At 35.9% G+C, this 23,186-nt stretch overlaps 1 protein-coding gene and 1 pseudogene across 1 annotated transcript in view; both read right to left on the bottom strand.

Annotated features, from left to right (window-relative positions):
- LOC128172651 (neurogenic locus notch homolog protein 1-like) overlaps positions 1-23,186 on the bottom strand; it is a 201,606-nt gene that overhangs the window by 175,396 nt on the left and 3,024 nt on the right. Inside the window, exon 5 of the mRNA XM_052838426.1 lies at positions 22,852-22,965. Coding sequence (XP_052694386.1) covers positions 22,852-22,965 — 114 coding nt within the window. The remainder of the gene's footprint in view (positions 1-22,851; positions 22,966-23,186) is intronic.
- Positions 12,211-13,330, bottom strand: LOC128172711 (uncharacterized; annotated as a pseudogene).

The raw sequence follows: 23,186 nt of genomic DNA, 5'->3' as shown, positions 1-23,186 counted from the left end.
GCGAAATAATTCCCGAATTTGTCTTTGAATTTGGGGCGTTTTCGCCCGGAAGAGGAGCTGAGTTTTTGTATGAGATGAAAAATGTGTAAGATGTCTGACTATTCAGGTTTGGTAACAGTGCGAGGTCATTTGAAATATTGATGCGTGTTTGTGTCTGGAGGGGGTTGAAAAGACCCGAGCTTGATTTTCGTCTTAAATAAATCGAAAATAGAATTTTGAGGTGTGGATCTCGGATTCGGTTAACAACAATTAGGGGAAGTCCTAAAAAAATGACTGGTGCATTTTACCCATGTATTTCAGTGTTGAGATTTTTTTTTTCGTGTCGTTTACTATTATGTTTGACTGTTCTATTTCAGCAGGATTGATAAAATCTTTATAAAATTAATGTAGAAATAACGAAATCAGTAACACGTAAATTTATTCGGTAAAAATTTGATGACAGTAATTTCCACAGTTCTAACACAAGTAGTAGTATACATGCAACAGAAATATAACGCGGCTGCTTTCATCCCTTGTACTGTGTAAATTTTAAGTCTCCGTACAGGCTATACTCGCTGTTTGATCTCAGGAATTTCTTCTTAATTGTTCAATCCGCTGCATATTTGGCAGACAATAAGAATGGGGTCCAAGGTTTTTTTCTACAGTCATGTCAAGCACGCCAATCGAAACTCAAATGCCCAAAAATGTATAACTCTCTTAAAAAATGAACGAATATGTCTGGTCATTAGTACAGTAATCTAGAATTAAATTAGGTTGAAAATAAAAACTCAAGATGAAAGATCCAGTAAAATAAGGCCAGAAAAACTAAATGAATTTGTGAATAGGAAGGGGGGGATGGGGTCGGTGCGTGTACAGTGTGTAAATTTAATTTCCACATATAGGCAACAAGCGCCGTTTAATCTCAGGAATTTCGTCTTAATTGTTCAATCCACTGCATATTTGACAGACAATAAGAATGGGGTCAGGGGTTCATTTTCACGAATTTTCATTAGGATTGAGTGAAGGGCTTGGGAGTTAGATTTTTTTTTTACAGTACATGTCAAACACAACAACTAAAACTCAAATGCCAAAAGCTTCATAACTCTGTTAATAATGAACGAATTGGTCTGGTAATTAGTACAGTAATCAAGAATGGTAATTAGTTGAAATTAAAGGTCGAAGATCAAAGATCAAGTAAAATCGGGTCAGAAAAACTAAATGATTTTATGAATTTGGAGGGGGGGGGGGGGTCGGTCGGTGACTTCTATATTAATCGTAGAATATTAAATTCTAAATATCACATATTGCAATATGTGGTATTAAATAAAATACATATGTTAAAAACAATGTATAAGCGTTGTTCGAAAGATGTAACTATTGATTTTTTTTTTTTACATCTGTTTTTTTTTAGGCTCAAACACTCATAAACGGGTGGTCAGTTTTCAAATCTTGTTGCAGTCACCCGTTCATTTGTATAGTTACGAGTATAAACTTCGGAGGTTTTTCTTAATATCAGACAGTATCAGTATATCGACATGCACAAAAAAGGAAAAAGTACACCATCTTTAATAAAAATGACTTTTTAGCGTTGACTTCCAATCAGTAAGAAGACAATAATTAAACAATGAATTTCAAATTATTTGAATCCGTAGACATTATCCCGTAACTTGAAATATAAATACATGTATAATTTTTGGACGCCAATGTACATTTAGCCTCTATCCAATTTACTGCATGTTACCTGTACTTAGTTCTTATGTACTTTTTAGAGAGAGAGAGAGAGAGAGAGAGAGAGAGAGAGAGAGAGATTTTCTAGTTTTTTGTAGTGTTTAGGGAATCAGTATATCAGCAACGTATGTCAATAAACGCATGCATACATGCAAGCGTGTATCTATATATGTGAACAAATACTAATCAGTCCTCCTTTTAAAGCCATGTAGAATAACGTTGGTGCATTGCTAAATGTTGTGTGCATACAGTCATTGAGATGGCGGCATTTCTTTGATGCCGGCAAAGCGACCCAGTGAACCTTAATGCGGTCGTACTGCAGGGGCGCTTCGGCGGCATGTCTTTGATGGTGGCGATGCGAACTGCTGACAAAAACGAGCTCTATATTTGTACTAAATAAGCTGTTATTATTTTTATTTATGATAAAAATAAAACGGAAAACAATAAAAACCATCATTTTAAAGGTAAAATCGTTAAACAAAACAAAATTAGGGAAGAAAAAATAACCGGCACTCGGGGATGGAACCCGGGTCGCCTAGGCACAAGTCCAACACTCTAACGACTGAGCTACGCGGACTCTCGCTTCAGAACTTTTGAACTTAAAATCTCGGGAATGCCTGGATCGATTTTAACACGAATTTCATATTCTGAAGTGTTTTAAGCGTCTCTATCGAATAAAAACATAAATAAAATTCAAATCTAAAAATTTGAAAAATTAAGGTTTTTCATTTCCTTCCGGTGACGACCGAAAGTGGCGGCGGACGTTCGGATATGCGAAGGGCACTGCGGCCGTTCACTCTCTACCTTCTCTGAAAATTTGAAGGTTCTATCGTAAATACTCTTTGAGAAAAATCGTGAACAAGCAAAAACGTAAAATCTTTAATATCTCGGTACCGGAAGTGACGACCAAAAAAATCTCGTGTACTTTTCTTACAAATTTTGTCATGAATAAGATCTGAAAATTTCATGAAAATTGGCTGAAGCATTTTTGAGAAAACGTGACAGAAAAAAAAAAAACAATAAAAACTAGACACGATCTCGTTGCGAGCAACGAGGAGGTCTTCCGTCCGCTGAAGACGGAAGACCCTAATAATAAAACACTGTTTTTGTCTAAATCTTAATTAAAGAGTGTTTTTCAACTTGTACTACAGTCAAACACCCTTTTATGTTGAATATTTTAGTTAGAAAATTAGACAAAAAGGAGAGAAAGAAATAGAGAGAAAAAACAAATCTTGGCTCCGGCGAGATTAGAACACACAGCCTTTGCAGATGTCTCAAAACATGGCTGACGCGAAATAATTCCCGAATTTGTCTTTGAATTTTGGGAGTTTCCGCCCGGGAGAGGAGCTGAGTTTTTGTATCAGATGAAAAACAACGTGTATGATGTCTGACTATTCAGGTTTGGTAACAGTGCGAGGTCATTTGAAATATTGATGTGTGTTTGTGTCTGGAAGGGGGGGGGGGGGGGGGTGAAAAGACCCGAGCTTGATTTTCGTCTTAAATAAATCGAAAATAGAATTTTGAGGTGTGGATCTCGGATTCGGTTAAAAACAATTAGGGGAAGTCCTAAAACAATGACTGATGCATTTTACCCATGTATTTAGTGTTGAGAATGTTTTTTCGTGTCGCTTACTATTATGTTTGACTGTTTTATTTCAGCAGGATTGATAAAATCTTTATAAATGTAGAAATAACGAAATCAGTAACACGTAAATTTATTCGGTAAAAATTTGATGACAGTAATTTCCACAGTTCTAACATTCATAAGTAGTTCACACGCTATCGTAGATACAGACTAAACGGAAAACAAGAAATATACATGCAACAGAAATATTACGCGGCTGCTTACATCCCTTGTACTGTGTAAATTTTAAGTCCCCGTACAGGCTATACTCGCCGTTTGATCTAAGGAATTTCTTCTTAATTGTTTAATCCGCTGCATATTTCACAGACAATAAGAATGGGGTCCGAGGTACATTTACACAAAATTTCATTAGGATTGAGTAAGGGGCTCGGGAGTTAGAATTTTTTTCTACAGTACATGTCAAGCGCGCCAATCGAAACTCGAATGCCCAAAAATTCATATCCCTCTTAAAAATGAACGAATAGGTCAGGTCATTAGTACAGTAATCTAGACTTGAACTAGGTTGAAAAAAAGGTTCAAGATGAAAGATCCAGTAAAATCAGGCCAGAAAAACTTAATGATTTTTTGAATAGGAGGGGGGGGGGGGGAGTCGGTGCGTGTACTGTGTAAATTTAATTTCCGCGAATAGGCAATAAGCGCCGTTTAATCTCAGGAATTTCGTCTTAATTGTTCAATCCGCTGCATATTTCACAAACAATAAGAATGGGGTCCGGGGTTCATTTTCACGAATTTTCATTAGGATTGAGTAAAGGGCTTGGAAGTTAGAATTTTTTTTATAGTTCATGTCAAACACGACAATTGAAACTCAAATGCCCAAAACTTCATAACTCTTTTATTAATGAACGAATTGGTCTGGTAATTAGTACAGTAATCTAGAATGGTAATTAGTTGAAATTAAAGGCCCAAGATCAAAGATCAAGTAAAATCGGGCCAGAAAAACTAAATGATTTTATGAATTGGGGGGGGGGGGGTCGGTCGGTGACTTCTATGTTAAACGAAGAATATTAAATTCTAAATATCACATATTACACAATTTCGAAATAAAATACATATGTTAGAACAATGTATAAGCGTTGTTTGAAAGATTTAACTATTGATTTTTTTTTTTTTTACATCTGTTTATTCTTATGCTCATACACTCATAAACGGATGGTCAGTTTTCAAACCTTTTCGCAGTCACCCGTTCGTTTGTATAGTTACGTGTATAAACTTCGGAGGTTTTTCTTAATCCCAGACAGGCAACAGATTTGTATCGGTATATAGACATGAACAAAAAAGGAAAAAGTACACCATCTTTAATAAAAATGACTTTTTAGCGTTGACTTCCAATCAGTATGAAGACAATCATTAAACAATGAATTTCAAATTATTTGAATCCATAGACATTATCCCGTAACTTGAAATAAATACATGTATAATTTTTTGACGCCAATGTACATTTAGCCTATATCAAATTGACTGCATGTTACCTGAACTAGTTCTTATTCAAATGCTAAAACATTTGAAATTTAAATAGAGAGAGAGAGAGAGAGAGAGAGAGAGAGAGAGAGAGATTTTCTAGTTTTTATAGTGTTTAGGGAATCAGTATATCAGCAACGTATGACAATAAACAAATTTATATACATGCATGCGTGTATCTATATATGTGAATAAATACTAATCAGTCCTCTTTTTAAGGTCATGTAGAATACTTACTTAAACGTGGGTGCATTGCTAAATATTGTGTGTGTCATTGAGATGGCGGCATTTCTTTGATGCCGACAAATAACCCACTGCAGGGGTACGTCGGCGGCATGTCTTTGATGCCGGCGATGCGACGAGCGTTTGAATTTAACGAACTGCTGACAGAAACAAGCTATCTATTTGTAATGGAAAAAAAAGCTGCTAATAAATAAATATAAAACGGAAAACATTAAAATCCATCATTTTAAAGATAAAATCGTTAAACAAACCTCAATTAAGAAAGAAAAAAACGTTCGACACTCGGGGACTGAACCCGGGTCGCCTGGGCACAAGTCCACCACTTTAGCGACTGCGCTACGCGGACTCTCGCTTCAAGACTTTGAAGCCTTAAATCTCGAGATTGCGTGGATCGATTTTAAAACGGATTTCATATTCTGAAGTTATTTATATGTCTCTATCGAATAGCAACATAAAATATTTTCAAACCAAAAAACTTAAAAAATTACTTTTTTTCGTTTCCTTCCGGTGACGATCGGAAGTGACGGCGGACGTTCGGATATGCGTAGTACATTGCGGCTGGACACTTTCTACCATCCCTAAAAATTTTAAAGTTCTATCTTAAATACTTTTGGAGAAAACTCGTGAACAAGCAAAAACATAAAATCTTTAATATCTCGGGACCGGAAGTGACGACCAAAAAAAACCCACGTAATTTTCTTACAAATTCTGTCATAAACAAGATTTGAAAGTTTTATCAAAATCGGCTAAAGGGTTTTTGAGAAAACGTGGGAGAAAAAAAAAATAATAATAATAATAGAGGAAAAGAAACAAAGCAAAAACAATAAGGTCTTCCGTTTCCAACGGAAGACCTTAATAATAGTGAAAAAGAAACAAAGCAATAACAAGAAGGTCTTCCGTTGGAAACGGAAGACCTTAATAATAATAATAGAGGAAAAGAAACAAAGCAATAACAATAAGGTCTTCCGTTGAAACGGAAGACCTTAACTAGACACGGTCTCGTTGCGAGCAACGAAGAGGTCTTCCGTCCGATTTTTAGAAAAGGAAATGACCTTGCCTTTTTCTTCATCAACGAAACATATCAGGGAAATGCAGATGTGATCTAAAAGAGCGATGGATGAAGGATTTTGAAGGACCAGCCCCATTTTTATTTCATATTAAATAAGAGGTCTTTTGACCTAATAACAGGTCTAATGACCTGTCATAAAAAGAGACCGAAGAAAAAAAGGGTCTTCCTTTGTAAACGGAAGACCCTAATAACAATAAGAATAGAAGGGTGTTCCGCTGAAGACGGAAGACCCTAATAATAAAAGACTGTTTTTGTCTAAATCTTAATTGGAGAGTGTTTTAACTTGTACTACAGTCCAACAACCCTTTTATGTTGAATATTTTAGTTAGAAAATTAAATAAAAAGGAGAGAAAGAAATAAAGAGAAAGATCTTGGCTCCGGCGAGATTAGAACACTGTGCCTTTGCAGGTGTCTCAAAACATGGCTGACGCGTAATAATTCCCGAATTTGTATTTGAATTTGGGGCGTTTCCACCCGAGAGAGGAGCTGAGTTTTTGTATGAAATGAAAAACAACATGTAAGATGTCTGACTATTCAGGTTTGATAACAGTGCGAGGTCATTTGAAATATTGATGCTTGTTTGTGTATGGAGGGGGGTGAAAAGACCCGAGCTTGATTTTCGCCGTAAATAAATCGAAAAAAGAATTTTGATATGTGGATCTCGGATTCGTTTAACAACAATTAGGAGAGGTCCTCAAACAATGACTGATGCATTTTACCCATGTATTTCAGTGTTGAGAATTTTTTTTCGTGTCGTTTACTATTATGGTTGACTGTTTTATTTCAGCAGGATTGATGAAATCTTAATAAATGTAGAAATAACGAAATCAGTAAACACGTAAAATTATTCGGTAAAAATTTGATGACAGTAATTTCCACAGTTGTAACATTCATATGTAGTTCACATGCTATCGTAGATACAGACTAAACGGAAAAGAAGAAATTTACATGCAACAGAAATATTACGCGGCTGCTTACATCCCATGTACTGTGTAAATTTTAAGCCCCCGTACAGGCTATACTCGCCATTTGATCTCAGGAATTTCTTCTTAATTGTTCAATCCGCTGGGCATTTGGCAGACAATAAGAATGGGGTCCGAGGTACATTTACATAAAATTTCATTGGGTTTTAGTAAGGGGCCCGGGAGTTAGAATTTTTTTTCTACAGTACATTAGTACAGTAATCTAGAATTGAACTATGTTGAAAATAAAGGTTCAAGTTGAACTATCCAGTAAAATCATGCCAGAAAAACTACATGATTTTGTGAAAAGGAAGGAGGGGGCGGGGGGGGGGGGGTTCAGTGCGTGTACTGTGTAAATTTCATTTCCACGTATAATACATAGGATATAAGCACCGTTTAATCTCAAGAATTTCGTCTTAAATGTTCAATCTGCTGCATATATGACAGACAATAAGAATGGGGTCCGAGGTTCATTTTCACGAATTTTCATTATGATTATGATTGTACAGTAATCTAGAATGGTAGTTAGTTGAAATTAAAGGCCCAAGATCAAAGATCAAGTAAAATCGGGCCAGAAAATCAAAATGTTTTTATGAATTGGGAAGGGGGGGGGGTCGGTCGGTGACTTCTATATTAAACGTAGAATATTAGTTTCTAAATATCACATATTACACAATTTCTAAATAAAATACATATGTTAGAACAATGTATAAGCGTTTTTTGAAAGTTGTAACTATTGATTTTTTTTTTACATCTATTTATTCTTTGGCTCAAACACTCATAAACGGGTGGTCAGTTTTCAAAACCTTGTCGCAGTCACCCGTTCGTTTGTATAGTTACGTGTATAGAAGTTTTTCTTAATCTCAGACAGGCAACAGATTTGTATCAGTAAATAGACATGCACAAAAAAGGAAAAAGTGCACCATCTTTAATAAAAATGACTTTTTAGCGTTGACTTCCAATCAATAAGAAGACAATCATTAAACAATGAATTTCAAATTATTTGAATCCATAGACATTATCCCGTAACTTGATATAAAATATGTATAATTTTTGGACGCCAATGTACATTTAGCTTCTATCCAATTTACTCCATGTTACCTGTACTAGTTCTTATTCAAATGTAAAAACATTTGTACGAGAGAGAGAGAGAGAGAGAGAGAGAGAGATAGATTACATAGTGTTTTATAATGTTCAGGTAATTAATATATAAGCAACCTATTTCAATAAACGCATGTATACATGCATTTGTGTATCTATATATAGGATTAAATACTAAACAGTCCTCCTTTTTAAGCCGAGTAGAATAACGTGGTTGCATTGCTAAATGTTGTATGCATACAGTCATTGAGATGGCGGCATTTCTTTGATGCCGGCAAAGCGACCCAGCGAAGTCTAATGCGGTCCAACTGCAGGTGCACTTCGGCGGCATGTCTTTAATGTCGGCGATGCGAGGAGCGTCGGAATTTAGAGAGCTGCTGACAGAAAAGAGCTCTATATTTGTACGGAAAAAAAGCCGCTTTTTTTTTTCTATTTTTGACAAAAATAAAACGGAAAACATTCAAATCCATCATTTTAAAATAAAATCATTAATCAAAACACAAAAAAAGAGAAAAAAGATTCGCCACTCAGGGACTGAACCCGGGTCGCCTGGGCACAAGTCCACCACTCTAACGACTGAGCTACGCGGACACTCGCTTCAGAATTTTGGAGTCCAAAATCTCAACAATGCGTGGACCGATTTTAAAACAAATTTCATATTCAGAAGTTTTGAGAGCGTCTCTGTCGAATGAAAAAATAAAAAAAATTCAAATCTAAAAAATTAATAAATTAAGGTTTTTAAGGGGTCGAAGTTTAACAAATGAATATATAGAGTAAATCTTTAAAAATCTTCTTCTCAGAAACTAATCGGCCAGGAAAGCTGAGACTTGTGTGGAAGCATCCTCAGGTAGTGTAGATTCAAAGTTGTGAAAATCATGACCCCTGGGGGTAGGGTGGGGCCACAATGGGGGATCAAAGTTTTACATAGGAATATATACAGTAAATCTTTAAAAATCTTCTTCTCAGAAACTAATCAGCCAGGAAAGCTGACATTTGTGTGGATGCATCCTCAGGTAGTGTAAATTCAAAGTTGTGAAAATCATGACCCCCGAGGGTAGGGTGGGGCACAATGGGGGTTCGAAATTTAACATATGATTATATAGAGTAAATCTTTAAAAATCTTCTTCTCAGAAACCAGCCAGGAAAACTGAAACTTGTGTGGAAGCATCCTCAGGTAGTGTAGATTCCAATTTGTGAAAACATGACCCCTGGGGGTAGGTTTGGGCCACAATGGGAGGTCGATGTTTTACATAGGAATAAACAGAGTAAATCTTTAAAAATCTTCTTCTCAGAAACTAATCAGCCAGGAAAGCTGAAACTTGTGTGAAAGCATCCTCAGGTAGTGTAGATTCAGAGTTGTGAAAATAATGATCCCCAGGGGTAGGGTGGGGCCACAATGGGGGGGGGGTCAAAGTTTAACGAAGGAATATATAGGGTAAATCTTTAAAAATCTTCTCAGAAACTAATCAGCCAGATGATTCTTTATAATTGTTAAGACTTTGGCCCCAGGACAATTTTTTGGCCTCACGAGAAGGTTCAGAGTTTGATGTACGTTTATATCCCATATATAAACTATTGTTAGGGATCTTTTTGAGAACTGCAATACTCAACATATGATATGACTATAAAATCATCCTGTTAGAAAAGGGACTAATGATTATAAACATAAGAATATCCAGCGGAAAATGGATTTTATTTATACAGGATCTACATGTATTATTGTACATTGTCCAGATAGTTTGTATTATGACTCCATTGAGCTGATTTTATCATAACTATTGGTCCTGAGGTGAGCGATGTGGCCCATGGGCCTCTTGTTTTTTAAAAAACTTCTCAAATCAATATTTTATAGAAGAGTATTGACAATATTTTTAATAAAATGTTCTACATGATGCATGATATATGACTATGACCATCCGCCCGAGAGAAGACATATAGAAGGGATAGGGGGTGTGATCTGTCGTCTATGGTGTCTATGTGTTATCATTATTATCTACTTGTCAAAACATACAAAGATGCAGGGGAAACGGTGTTTAACGACTTTGTCAAAATTTGCGATGACAGAGATATTCATCAAAGTGTTTTGTTAGATTTTGTAGATTGGCGAAAATACTTTAATAGGACCAATGCAGATGAAGTAAGCGGAACTATAAAACGATTATGTTTGTCTTTTATTATCATTAGTTTAAAAAAAATGTTTTTATGCCTTGCAACAAGGTGGATTTTAGAATGAGTTGTTGACTGTAGGAACTTTACGAAAGATACAACATATGCAGTGATGAGAGGGGATATTAATACAGTTTAAAAAAGAACAATTGAAGATAGAAAATGAAAATGACCTAAGTTGAAGGTGCTTTTTCGGTACATTATTCGGAAATATGTACGTGGACTCAAATTTAAAAGTGAACGATTTGATGGTGTTGGATTGTGATGAATAATTAAACCTTTCGGGAAGTGTAATGCGGAGAAGGCAGGTCGGACAGTTGATCATTATTGCACGATAGTTGTCGGTGACATTAACACAGTTATACTTTAAGGGAAAAAAGAAAAAAAATTAAGGCCCGTTATTGTACTCAGTGGAAAAGTGAAAATTCCAAAGGACATTAAAACTTGTGTGTCTGTACGTCAATAAATTTCCGCGGAGCGAAGATATCTTTGAGCAAATCTGCGTGAAAGGACTTTTTTTTTTTTAATTTTTGTAAATTCCTCACGTTATACATAATCTTAAATTCAATTTTATCTTGTGCTTTTTATTTGGACATTTCACCAGCCACTTGGTCATTCACTGGTTGAAACTGAAACACAAAGTTTGTCGCACCACAGTATTCGTCTACCGGATATGTACCCACACGCTTTTCGCCACCGGTGTTCATTTTGTGTTGGATCTGGACACCTAATGTATGCGCAACCCAATTTAACCAGTTATATTGGGCAATGTATTTCTCTCTCACAATCGGGCGGAAATTGCTTTCAGGAAGCCGTCTCACAAACGCGCCCGTGGGTATTTCCTGGTCTAAAGCCCACAAGTAGAGTACATTAGCGTCATATCCAACAACTTTTTTGCAAGGTTTCTCGGGATTGTTTCAGATGAACGTTTCCTCTGCTTTAGCATGTCGGTGAAAAATAATGGAGCGTCCGCTAATGATGTTGTTTTTTACACTATAGAATTAGTCCTTGTCCTCTTCTCCAACAAGGAAAACGAAGTTACGGTTCTCGCTCTTGCGTTAAACAACATTTGCCTAGCAATTCACGGCACTGACATGGCTGATTTGAAGATGTCGATTTTTTTCTAAAAATAGATGTTTTGTCATTTTGTCACTGCAGAGACGAACGGTAAGACATCTAAATTATTATACCATATTAAAAAGTCTCGCAGACAGGTAATTTTCTCTCGCTCCCAGACGTCCTTACAGAAGTCGTATTCCTCTTCAGTAATGTTCTTTTGTTTTAAAGAGCTGTAAAATTCTCTGTGCGGTGGAAGAGCGCCTTCCTCTAATCGTGAAAAGTCGTCCAGATATTCATAAGGGAAATAAACCCTTTGCTTCCGGTATCCCGTATGCTTTGAGAAATTGACTGTTGGACGCGCCAGGAGCTAGTAAATTGGTGATATCCAGAAATCGTAATGAATCTTTGCTTAGACAAGTGTTTGTATTGTTTTTCTTAATTGTTACTCCTTGAGATTCGTGGAGACAGAGATATTTTGCAATGTGCTTCTTTATGAGGTTCAAGTCGTAGCGCGCCGAGTTGAATCCCAAAACGGGCACTTGCTGGCAGTAGAAATTTAATTTGCCAAGCAACTTACTTAAATGGCAGATCCTTTTCAAGCGTTGACATTTATTCGAATAAATATGATCATAAATAGCATAACAAAAATATAATAAAAACAAACTCTTTATTCAAAGTTAATCAAACACGCAGGGAAAATTAATTAAAATATATAAGTTCTAAACAACTCCTTCTTAATAGTCACAAATCAATATTCAGCACGTTTGTGTCTATTTCTTTTTATTTCAGTCATTTTTTCTTCACTGGTCAAACAGGACGTTTTCACTCATTTCATTTTTAACGAATAAATATTCCAGCCTGTTCTTCCCTTTCCAGGTCTTGCGTTGATTTGGGGTTTATCTTGAATTCCGAGCCCGATCCCCCACAGGCGGACAGACGGGGATGCCTCAGCAAGTATTTCTGGAAAAGTTTCTATCAAGGCTCTCTCCAAGTGTGGATTTTGCTTGAACTTTAAAACATAGAATATTTAAAACAGAACTCTATATTTAAGTCTTACTTAAACTGTTTTGTTTACTTAGTGTATGTATACCTTGGCCGTTACACCTCGCTTGTCAATATTCACACATTGACTGGACCATACTTTTGCATCAAAACCGTTGACTTTTCTTCCAAGTCCTTTCCTTGTCAGAGGGTCAGTGGTCGACAGAATTTGCTGGGCTTTTCAGTCGTCTTTTAACATCACTAAAATAAAAACAAAATAAAGAATTAAATCATTTTTGCTCTTTAAATAATTGCTTGAATATATCGCTCATGCATATATATAATGGTACCTGCTTTTTGGTGCATCATATACTGTTTACTACATCTGTATTCCACCCTTTCCAGAACAAACTTTGCTGGGCGGAAATTGCTAAATGGTGATTCTTTTTATAGAAATGACAGAAATCCTCTTCACTGTCTTTGACTGGATTTCTTGTTAGCAAAGAAGTGCTATCCTCTCTACGAAATTTCTTGATTTTTATTGAAACGGGTTTTTCTCTGAACACTCCTTCAACGACACTGTATCTATCGCCAAAACCGTGCATTCTATCGGTATGATAATCTCCATGCATGGCAGTTCATCATCACTTCAACAAAATAAAATATTGCTAAAAGTTAAAAAAGAAGCACTAATAAACATTTCTACTAACATATTATATATATATATATATATATATATATATATATATATATATATATATATATATATATATATATAAACACTTGCCTAATATCTACCTTCTTCGCTCTCAAATTTAATTTTTCTCCAACCAGCGGGTGACTATTCAAACCATTTTTCTTGGTCCACCACAGATTTAAATCTCTCAAGGACATCTTGATTTCCTCCTCTTCGTAGAACAAAACATATGAAGACAGCATTGTGATGTAGTCTCTAAGCGTGAAGTAATCGCACCTTCAAATTGTCTCCCTTTTTTATGGTTCTCCCCTCTTCATCGGTAATGACTTGTTGTTACTAAACTACGCCTTTAATATGTCATCACACATTTAATTATAATTAATGCATGCCGATTTCTTATTTATATTATTTCTCCCCATAATTGGTAAATGACTTTCACGCATATCCGAACCCGACAAATACACATGTTCGGACCTTAAACAAATCGCAGTCAGGATCCTGATAATCTCAGATTAAGATAATTCACTTATCATGCTAGCCCTTTAAATCAGCTGTATGATCAGTTCCATCATTCTGTTTTTCTCTTGTAACTCTGAAATCGAGTTTTCGGCCTCAACTGTTTGATCTTGGACTTTCTCAAGTCTCTAATTGATTCCAACTCTCGCTCTTATCTCCAGTGTGAGATCGTCTAGATGTTTACCTTGGCCGTCCACACATACTAAAATGTTCGCGTAAGTATTTTGTATACTAGCAATACCTTGCATGATATCCATGCTCTGGGAGATTTCACCTTTGTCTGTTAGTCTTGGTTTCACTTTTTAGCTCACCTGAGCTGAAAGCTCAAATGAGCTATTCTGATCACATTTTTGCTGTCGTCCGTCTGTCTGTCCGTCTGTCTGTAAACTTTTCACATTTTCAACATCTTCTCAAGAACCACTGGGCCAATTTCAACCAAACTTGGCACAAAGCATCCTTAGCCTGAGGTGATTCAAAGTTGTTAAAATTAAGGACCACGCTGTTTTGCAAAGGGAGATAATTAGGAATTTATGAAATTTTCGAGAAATTTTCAAAAATCTTCTCATGAACCAAAAAACCAGGGAAGCTGAAACTTGTGTTGAAGCATCCTTAGGTAATGAAGATATAACATTGTAAAAATCATGATCCCCGGGGGTAGGGTCGGACCACAATGGGGGGGGGGGGGTCGAAGTTTTACATAGGAATATATAGAGTATATCTTTAAAAATCTTCTTCTCAGAAACTAATCGGCCAGGATAGCTGAAACTTGTGTGGAAGCATCCTCAGGTAGTGTAGATACGGAGTTGTGAAAATCATGACCCCCGGGTGTAGGGTGGGGCCGAATGGGGGATCAAAGTTTTTCATAGGAATATAGAGTAAATATTTAAAAATCTTCTTCTCAGAAACTAATCAGTCAGAAAAGCTGAAACTTGTGTTGAAGAATACTCAGGTAGTGTATATTCACAGTTATGAAAATCATGGTCCCCGGGGGTAGGGTTAGGCCACAATGGGGGGTCGAAGTTTTACATAGGAGTATATTAAGTAAATCTTTAAAAATATTCTTCTCAGAAACTTATCAGCTGGCAAAGCTAAAACTTGTGTGGAAGCATCCTCAGGTAGTGTAGATTCAAAGTTGTGAAAATCATGATCCCCGGGGGTAGGGTGGGCCACAATGGGGGGGGGGGGGGTCGAAGTTTTACAAAGGAATATATAGAGTAAATCTTTAAAAACCTTTTTCTCAGAAACTAATCCACCAAGAAAGCTGAAACTTGTTTGAAAGCATCATGAGGTAGTGTAAATTAAGTTGTGAAAATCATGACCCCCGGGTGTATGGTGGGGCCACAATGGGGGATCGAAGTTTTACATAGGAATATATAGAGTAAATCTTTAAAAATCTTCTTTCAGAAACAAATCAGCCAGGAAAGCTGACACTTGTGTAGAAGCATCCTCATGTAGTGTAGATTCAAAGTTGTAAAAAAACATGGTTACCGGGGGTAGGGTGGGGCCACAATGGGGTGTCGAACTTTAACATAGGAATATATAGAGTAAATCTTTAAAAATCTTCTTCTCAGAAACTAATCAGCCAGGAAAGCTGAAACTTGTGTGGAAGCATCCTCAGGTAGTGTAAATTCAAAGTTGTGAAAATCATGACCACTGGGGGTAGGTTAGGGCCACAATGGGGGATCGAAGTTTTACATAAGAGTATATAGAGTAAATCTTTAAAAATCTTCTTCTCAGAAACTAATAAGCCAGGAGAGCTGAAACTTGTGTGAAAGCATCCTCAGGTAGTGTAGATACAAAGTATGTATGATGTATTATTGTACATTGTCCAGATAGTTTGTATTATGACTCCATTAAGCTGATTTTATCATACCTATTGTCTCTCAGGTGAGCAATGTGGCCCATGGGCCTCTTGTTAAATGCCATAATGCAAAACAAGTTCTGAATATCGCTCACTGGTCCCCACAGCTTTAACAGGTCGAGACCACTATATTTTGTGACGTCTGCATAAATTTGCATACTAAATTAGCTATTTGTTTACTTTTATCGACAAACCAATCAGGTGAATGAGTTGCAAGGCATTGTGGGCTACTACAAGTTTCAGTGTATACAAAGCGTATTGAAAATATATACCATTTTGAATTGTCCTTTGGAAACTCATTTTGAATGATTTTTCACAATTTATGAAATTAATATGGACAATTATGTCTGAACTTCAATTCCTATGCTCACATTTAAAAACTATTGCATATGAGGACTTATATCAACCTATTTAAATACCCCATTGTCAATGTTCAAAAGAGAGGTACGTCCTATAGAAATAGAAGCAGCGAGTACCGTTTTTTTCACGTGATATCCCATATTTAAGACAACATTATAAGAATGCGCGTTGATATTTTCTTCAGGGATATTCATCAGAATGCTTAACGGACAAAATACTATATGCTGCACAGCTTGCGCTTCTGCGTTTGTATATTTGTGCATTTCTACTACCGTGGCTATTCACGTATGTTAAAAATGTACAGTTTATAATACCTGTATTTATTTCTAGTGCACAATGATAAAGTCGCAAATACACAACTGTGCAGTTGGTTTTTTTTTATCAAAACATGTTTGTACTTGTATGCGTATGTTTGTCAGTCGTTTGATACTGATCATTTTTGAAACAACAATTGATCAACTAAAACAACATTTTTCAATGTGAGCATGGAACAAAGTTAATGGTACGTAATCTTTCCTTTTTTACCTTCTAAAGTAAAAATCAAGATGTACAAACATTCCGGCAAGCAATTAAATATTGTGAATAAAACAGACAAAAACCACGTGCGTCTGTTGATTCGTAAACACGTTGTAGACCGTCATATATTGCAACTCATTCACTGGATTGGAGAATCTGTTTGACGAAAATACTGGCACGTGTTTAATAATGCTATCCATAAAAGGTAGTGTACCCGACCTGTTTAAGACACGTAATGTTTCGTTCTTCACGTTTTTGCCAGATATAAATATTCCAGTCCGCAAAACACGTTTAACTGTTATCTACCACTGTAGATTCGATATTGTTCATGAATTATACTTACATTGACGGTTTTCCCCTACTACAAACTAGTGGGTATACAAGTGCATCACCCAGAATTAATGATGGAACCAAAATTATAAAAGGTTAACTCCATTGATAGGCTGATAACCATGCCGAATGTAACAGCCATTTACAGGAGCCAGTAAAGGCTAACGGCCAATAATGAAATTCATCAAAACACTGAAAGTACTTAAACATATATTATTATATTTACTCTACTAGACTTTGACCCGTGCTTGCACGGGTTGACTTTGCTTATGATACCGAACATTTACGAAATAGATACATCGAGCTTTCAGCCTAGAATAATGCTATTTATTGCCTGACGTCATGACGTCAGGCATATCTAAGGTTTAAAAGTTGCAATCTCCGAAACAGTGCAGACAATGGGACAAGCAATATCATGATATTTCACAAAAAAGATTAACCGATGCATGTTTAAGAGGTCAGCATTTACATTCACAATTGATGAAAATGTTATATGGCATGTAATAACAACAGCGAGCAAGAGTTTTCAAGTAAATGGGACGTTCACCATGCAGTGCACGTGTGTAATCCTGATTTAAAAATAGATCAGCATTACGGCAAAAAAGCGGGAGGGGGCCATCGCAACAAGTTGTAACATATTTTCTATTACGGTACAAGTCAATGTAAGTAATGATTGGTGTTGGATTATCATTATTACAAGAGAGTCATCAGTTTGGATTAAAACAAATACCGGTATATATTTATACAGCTGGAATGTCTACTGGAGGAACTAAATCGCCGAAGCAGGGTGTGACCCGATTTTCGTTCAGTTGGGCGATTTCATTAATCTTGAAAAGGGACCATAACTCGCGTGTTTTACTAAATGTACATTACTACATTTAACAATTACTAATCAAGTGTGTTTCTTAATTCGTTAGATTTCTTCTTAAACATTAGATCCAAAGTATAATATACATGTATGTAGCTGTTACAAAAGAAATGTCGAAAAATTCATCTAACCCTATCCCAATGGATGAGTTCATTCGTTGCGTGAACCCAGGATTTCGCGCCATAATGTCTCGTTCATAGTTTTTGCGCACCGATTAGTTGATGAGTCCGTTGGGATCATGCGAATACCCCAGAGCACATCATGTGTTTACATCACAGGCACGTATCATCGGGGGTTGGGGTGAGGGGGGATGCTTTCCCCTCCCCACTTTTTTGGCAGCTGGCACTTTTCTTAGCTCTATATGATAAATGGAAATATCATGGATTTGCCCCCCCCCCCCCCTCCACTTTTGTAGGACAAATGACACTGCAAATAAGGAATTCTAATTTAATTGAAGTTAGAGTTAGGGTTTTTTTTCTTTCACCCTTTTTTAATTGCTTGTCAAGATGATTTTGATGAAGCTGCCCACACACATTCAAAAACAATACGTGTTTGTATACCCTTTCATATTTCATATGGTTGGAAATTTTTTAAAATGCCTTTCAGTTGATTTTGCATCTTCATATAACAAATACATGTACAATTTAAAAAAAAAACCGACTATTTACTCTCCAGATTTCAAGCTTACATGCACTTATATAATATGTGTACATTCCTAAAAAAAATGAATTAAATAAATAAATGAATTTCAAGTGATATATATGTACATGTTCTAGATCGAAGAAAAGGCGGACATTTCGTCTTAAATTTACACATTCCGATTATAAATTTATGATCAGCAGCGAAAATTAAAATTCATTTCTAATAAGATAGCCTAATTGATACATGCATGCTTCCATTGAATAATTTTGTTTAGTCAGGCAAGCTTTTTGGAAAGCTATTACTTGTTTCACTAAGCTCTGCTTAGTTAGAATAATCTGTGTCTCGGGACAGGCCTTCACACAATTAAAATGCCAGCGATATACCGGTTATGTAGCAAAAATAGCAGAATCGCTCCGAAACGATTTTGGAGAAAATTAATGAAGCTGGATTGAAAATAGCAGTTAAATTTTTCATAACGAACCATTTTGAGGCCGTTCAGCTTCAACTTTAATTCATATTAATAAAGAATTAAACACTTTTTTACCAACGCTTACCTGCTTCGAATTTACACATCATGCTGACATTTGGAACTCTTGGGATTTTTCGTATCAAATGCACTGAGTTAGAGTTGTCTCTCGTATTTCCTTTGATGAACAGAATATATGACAAATTTTCAATGAAAATTTACACGTATTTGTATTATCGATTCTGTATCATTGGAAATGATATACATTTGGCTGAAGATTTGTTCAACAGGATTCGTATTTACATCCGCTTAAACGCGTCATTATAGAATTTTAATCTAAAGACACGATCCAAAAGTTATAAAGAATCTCTTTTCTGGGTAAATGATAACCATGTCGTCTCCACTGTCCTATTTAAAAGAAAACGAAAAAAAAACCGCAGTTGTTTTTATTGACACAACATTTCTAACACATAACAAAAACAAACAGGAATTGATTCGAATGAATTTTGTAAATGTTGATACATATAAAGGTACATGATAAATTCACACTCAATACATACAGTGTATGTGGTATAAATGAGATAATAAGATAGAGTCATCACGCAACATAACTATACTCTGTCCAAAGATATCCTGGGTTCACATTTTGCTTAATTTCTTGATATTTATAAACACTCAGGGTTCCAAGATTTCTCTGTCAAAACGCCCCTGTTAGCTTATCAGGTTCCAATACAATGCCAAAAATGTGATGTCTACGGGGATTTTGTATTGCAGCGAGCCCTGATGATTACGTTGAAAAATTACGCGATGTATTCCGAATGGAGAAAAAATGTAAACATTCCTTATTATAAATCTCCGTAAGGAATCTGTTTTCGCTCCTGTGTGTTTTTCCAAGTGAAAGATAATAATGTGTCAATGAAATTATCTTGGAAATTATCCCTTTCAATTATTTCAATTGCACTTATTTCACATGTATGTGTATTTTTATAAAAAAAAATCGCCCAAATGTGCTGCTGAAATATCTTGGGACAGACTCTAACAAATACATGTAAATAAACATTTCATGCATGTCTTTTATAATTATGCTATGCTATGGTTATCATTTCAATGATATGCTATACTTTTTTTAAATAACATGCTATGAAATGTGTATGCTGTGCTATGAATATTTGAAATGAAAGGCTTAATGATACAATGGGGTGCAATGAAATCTGATTAAAAACCCGCAGTGTACAGAAGAGTTCAAAACATTTGAACTAAAATGATCAGAACCTTAAGTGTACCATTGATCTGTAATAATAAAACTTTTAAAAATGATATGATGATTGACAATCATGAGATTATATGTTATGGTATTGGATTCCAAAGCAGTGGTATAAGATTTCAGTGCTCTGTTACATTGTATGCAATGGTATATGTTGTAAAAGATACATGTATGCTTGAACTGACTGAAGGCATAAGTAAGACTTGTCCAGCTGAATTGAAAAAAAAAGAGGATACACAATAAATATATCCGGAATAAACAAACAAATGCATGTATTTTTATACGGTAACTGTTCATCTATGACACCAAATCATTTGACAATTAGACGGGGACGCCAAACACGTCAACTTCACACAAAGTGAGGGTCTCAGTTGTCTTGGAGACCTTTACGAATCTTCCATGCGGTGACGTCGGACAGTCGATGACGACCAGCTGTGACGCGGTACCGGGACCAGCAAAGAAACCACAGGGAGTGTTGACATCAGATTCTGTCAGCCCAACAGTGACGGTAACATCCCGCAGCTTGTATGACACATCTAAAATAAGTCAGTTTATGGTCATATAGGATATGTCCAGAACACTAGTTGCACGGATTGGTTCAGTTTGCTTTATAAACAGAACGCTTTATTTTGTCCACGGTTCTGTTTAAAAAATACAGCTGCAAGCTTTGTGAATGGTGTGCTTGCTTTTACAATGAGGTGGTCGTGGCCTGAAGCCTTTTACTTTTTGCGATAATGATTTTAAAAGTAACAAACATGTACATCATTACAGGGTAATATAATAATCTTAGTGAAAAAGGGCTTTTTAATCCTAAAGTCTAGACAGTTATCAACTGTTATAAAGTTATTCAACTCATTTTTTCTATTCAGGTATTAATTCTATGTGCTCATGCACAAGTTTCTATATGCAAGTCTTACCGAACACCCCATCGGATAGTTTATCTGAAACGACATCTTGTGTACAGTCAGACATTTTGTTTTCTCTTCATGCTACGTGCATTTTGCATGTATGCACACATTTCTTTTGATAGATACAATTAGTTCATAGCTTTTTTTCAATGTGTATCGGCCCGATCTTCTCAAATTGTCGTTTAACTGCATTCCACCTGTATCTCAAACGACCGTGTAGTGAGCGACCAGCGCGCTAGTTACCTTTCGTCGTCGAAAGCAAGATTTTTGTATTGTCTAGATGCCCCAGTGGTTAGTGCGGTGGCCGCTCACTGCTAAGAGAATCGGTTCCAGGGTTCGTGAGTTCAAGCCCTGGCCGGGGCGGAGGTGGAGCTCCAAAAAGGTGAATTTCTCTGGGTTATATATATATATATATATATATATATATATATATATATATATATATATATATATATATATAAGAGGTTGTTTCGCAACTTAAACAATTTTTTGAAGAGTAAACCCCATCTGAACCCCGGGTTTACATTTGAGGTTTACTTTGGGTTTGCTTTTTTAAAACTTTTGTCCACTCGGGTTTGCTTTTTCATTACTCGGGACTTGCTTTTGGGGTCAACTGTACGCACTATATTGTGAAGCAGAACTGTCTTTTATCTTACTATCCTACTGCCTGTAATTCCTGCCCTTTGTACATGCATAGTACACATGTACTGTCTGTTTTCCGATTTTGTAATGTTGTTTTAGATACGCTTAGCTGTGTTTAACTGTTTATTTATTTGTTAAGTATTCTGACAGTTGTGATGTTATACATATATAAGGTATGGACATAAAAAGCAAAATCAAGACAGGCAATGTTGTTACTTTTTACACTTACCTGTTCCGTATAATTTATCTATTCCTCTGTTGAGTATTCTGACAGATGTGATGGAGTACACAGCCTGTAGATCCACCCTCCACCAGGGATTGGTGTCGCCATCACGTGTAACTGTACACTTGTCTACACCAACGTCAGTTCCTCTGTTGCCATCCACTGCATACGAGGCGTTATAGTCAGATTGTGTTGTTGACTGACTGGCAGGTTTACGTAATGCAATGTCCGGCAGAACTGTCACCGATAATCCAAAAGTAAGATTTTCATGATAATGATAAGACCATACTATTTACTACATTGAATGCTAAATTTAGTTTGATAAATAGAGCCGTAATCAAAAATATTCAATTTCTTAGGATAGCTAAATGACTTGTATTCAACACTTTTTAGCATCAGTATGTTACATGCTGAACATTGTAAACTAGTTTCATATGAACAAGACTGAGGTTTGCAATGAAAACACCAAAACTTGATGAAAATATGCATACCTGATAATACACTTTATATATTTTTACGGTAGGAATACTATTTCCTTTAAACTAAGCTACTGTGTCATCAACGTTGTATAGTCTAAAGGCCCCACCTACATTTTTTGCACTGTTTATTTTCTGCAATTGACCTCTATTTACAATTTTGCAACAAAGTAAATGTGGCAGGGGACAGTTTTTATTACACAATTCACTGTAGTCGGGGATGTTTTTAAAAACACGGTAGCTAATTATTTTTTCTATCCCCATTCAGCACAGATACCTTTATTTCACTCCTTGTAAGGCCAATCACTGTTTTCTGTGGAAATAATTGGTCAGATTTAGTGCATTTTTCACCATAGTGATTTCTCTGAGATTTCAACCCGTCTTAATATCCGCGTATTTTTCTTGATTGTTCAGCTTTTTAGACGTCCCCCAGCTAAATCCCTGCAAAGGGTTTACTTTCCATACCGTGCACATGTTACAATATCAAATGCCAGAAGCTTACTGGCTAAAAGTCTACTATGTCCCATCCACCTTTTTTATGTTATTTAACTCCCATCTATAACTTGCATTTCATTGTGTGAAGTCAACACAACAGTCATAGTCGCAAGTTTCGTATATTGCATATCAATTTAACAACTATTAATATTTCTGAGAGAGAAAAGGATGGGAGAGAAAGAAAGAGAGAATTAACCTTCATTACAGAGTGTCCCTGTGAATCCACCTGCGCATGTACACGTGAAAGATCCATCGTTGTTACTGCATGTTCCTCCGTTGTGACATGGATTGTCCAGACATTCATTAATATCTGAAATTTTATGACTCAAAACATGTTAACTTTCAGTTTCATAAGTCAGACATTGAAGGAAACATGGTATTAAAAAAGGAGAATGATTAATATTGTCTTACAAAGCGCATCAAAATCATAATATAAGAAGAAATTATAATGTTAAGCTATGTGTTTGAATATACCGATATTTTAAACATGACCCAGATTTAAACAATACTAATAATGCTCTAATACATATT

Source organism: Crassostrea angulata, chromosome 2 (assembly GCF_025612915.1).
Source record: "Crassostrea angulata isolate pt1a10 chromosome 2, ASM2561291v2, whole genome shotgun sequence".
NCBI lineage: Eukaryota > Metazoa > Mollusca > Bivalvia > Ostreida > Ostreidae > Magallana > Magallana angulata.
Note: the sequence above shows the minus strand (reverse complement) of the source record. Positions and strands in the feature narration are given on the sequence as shown.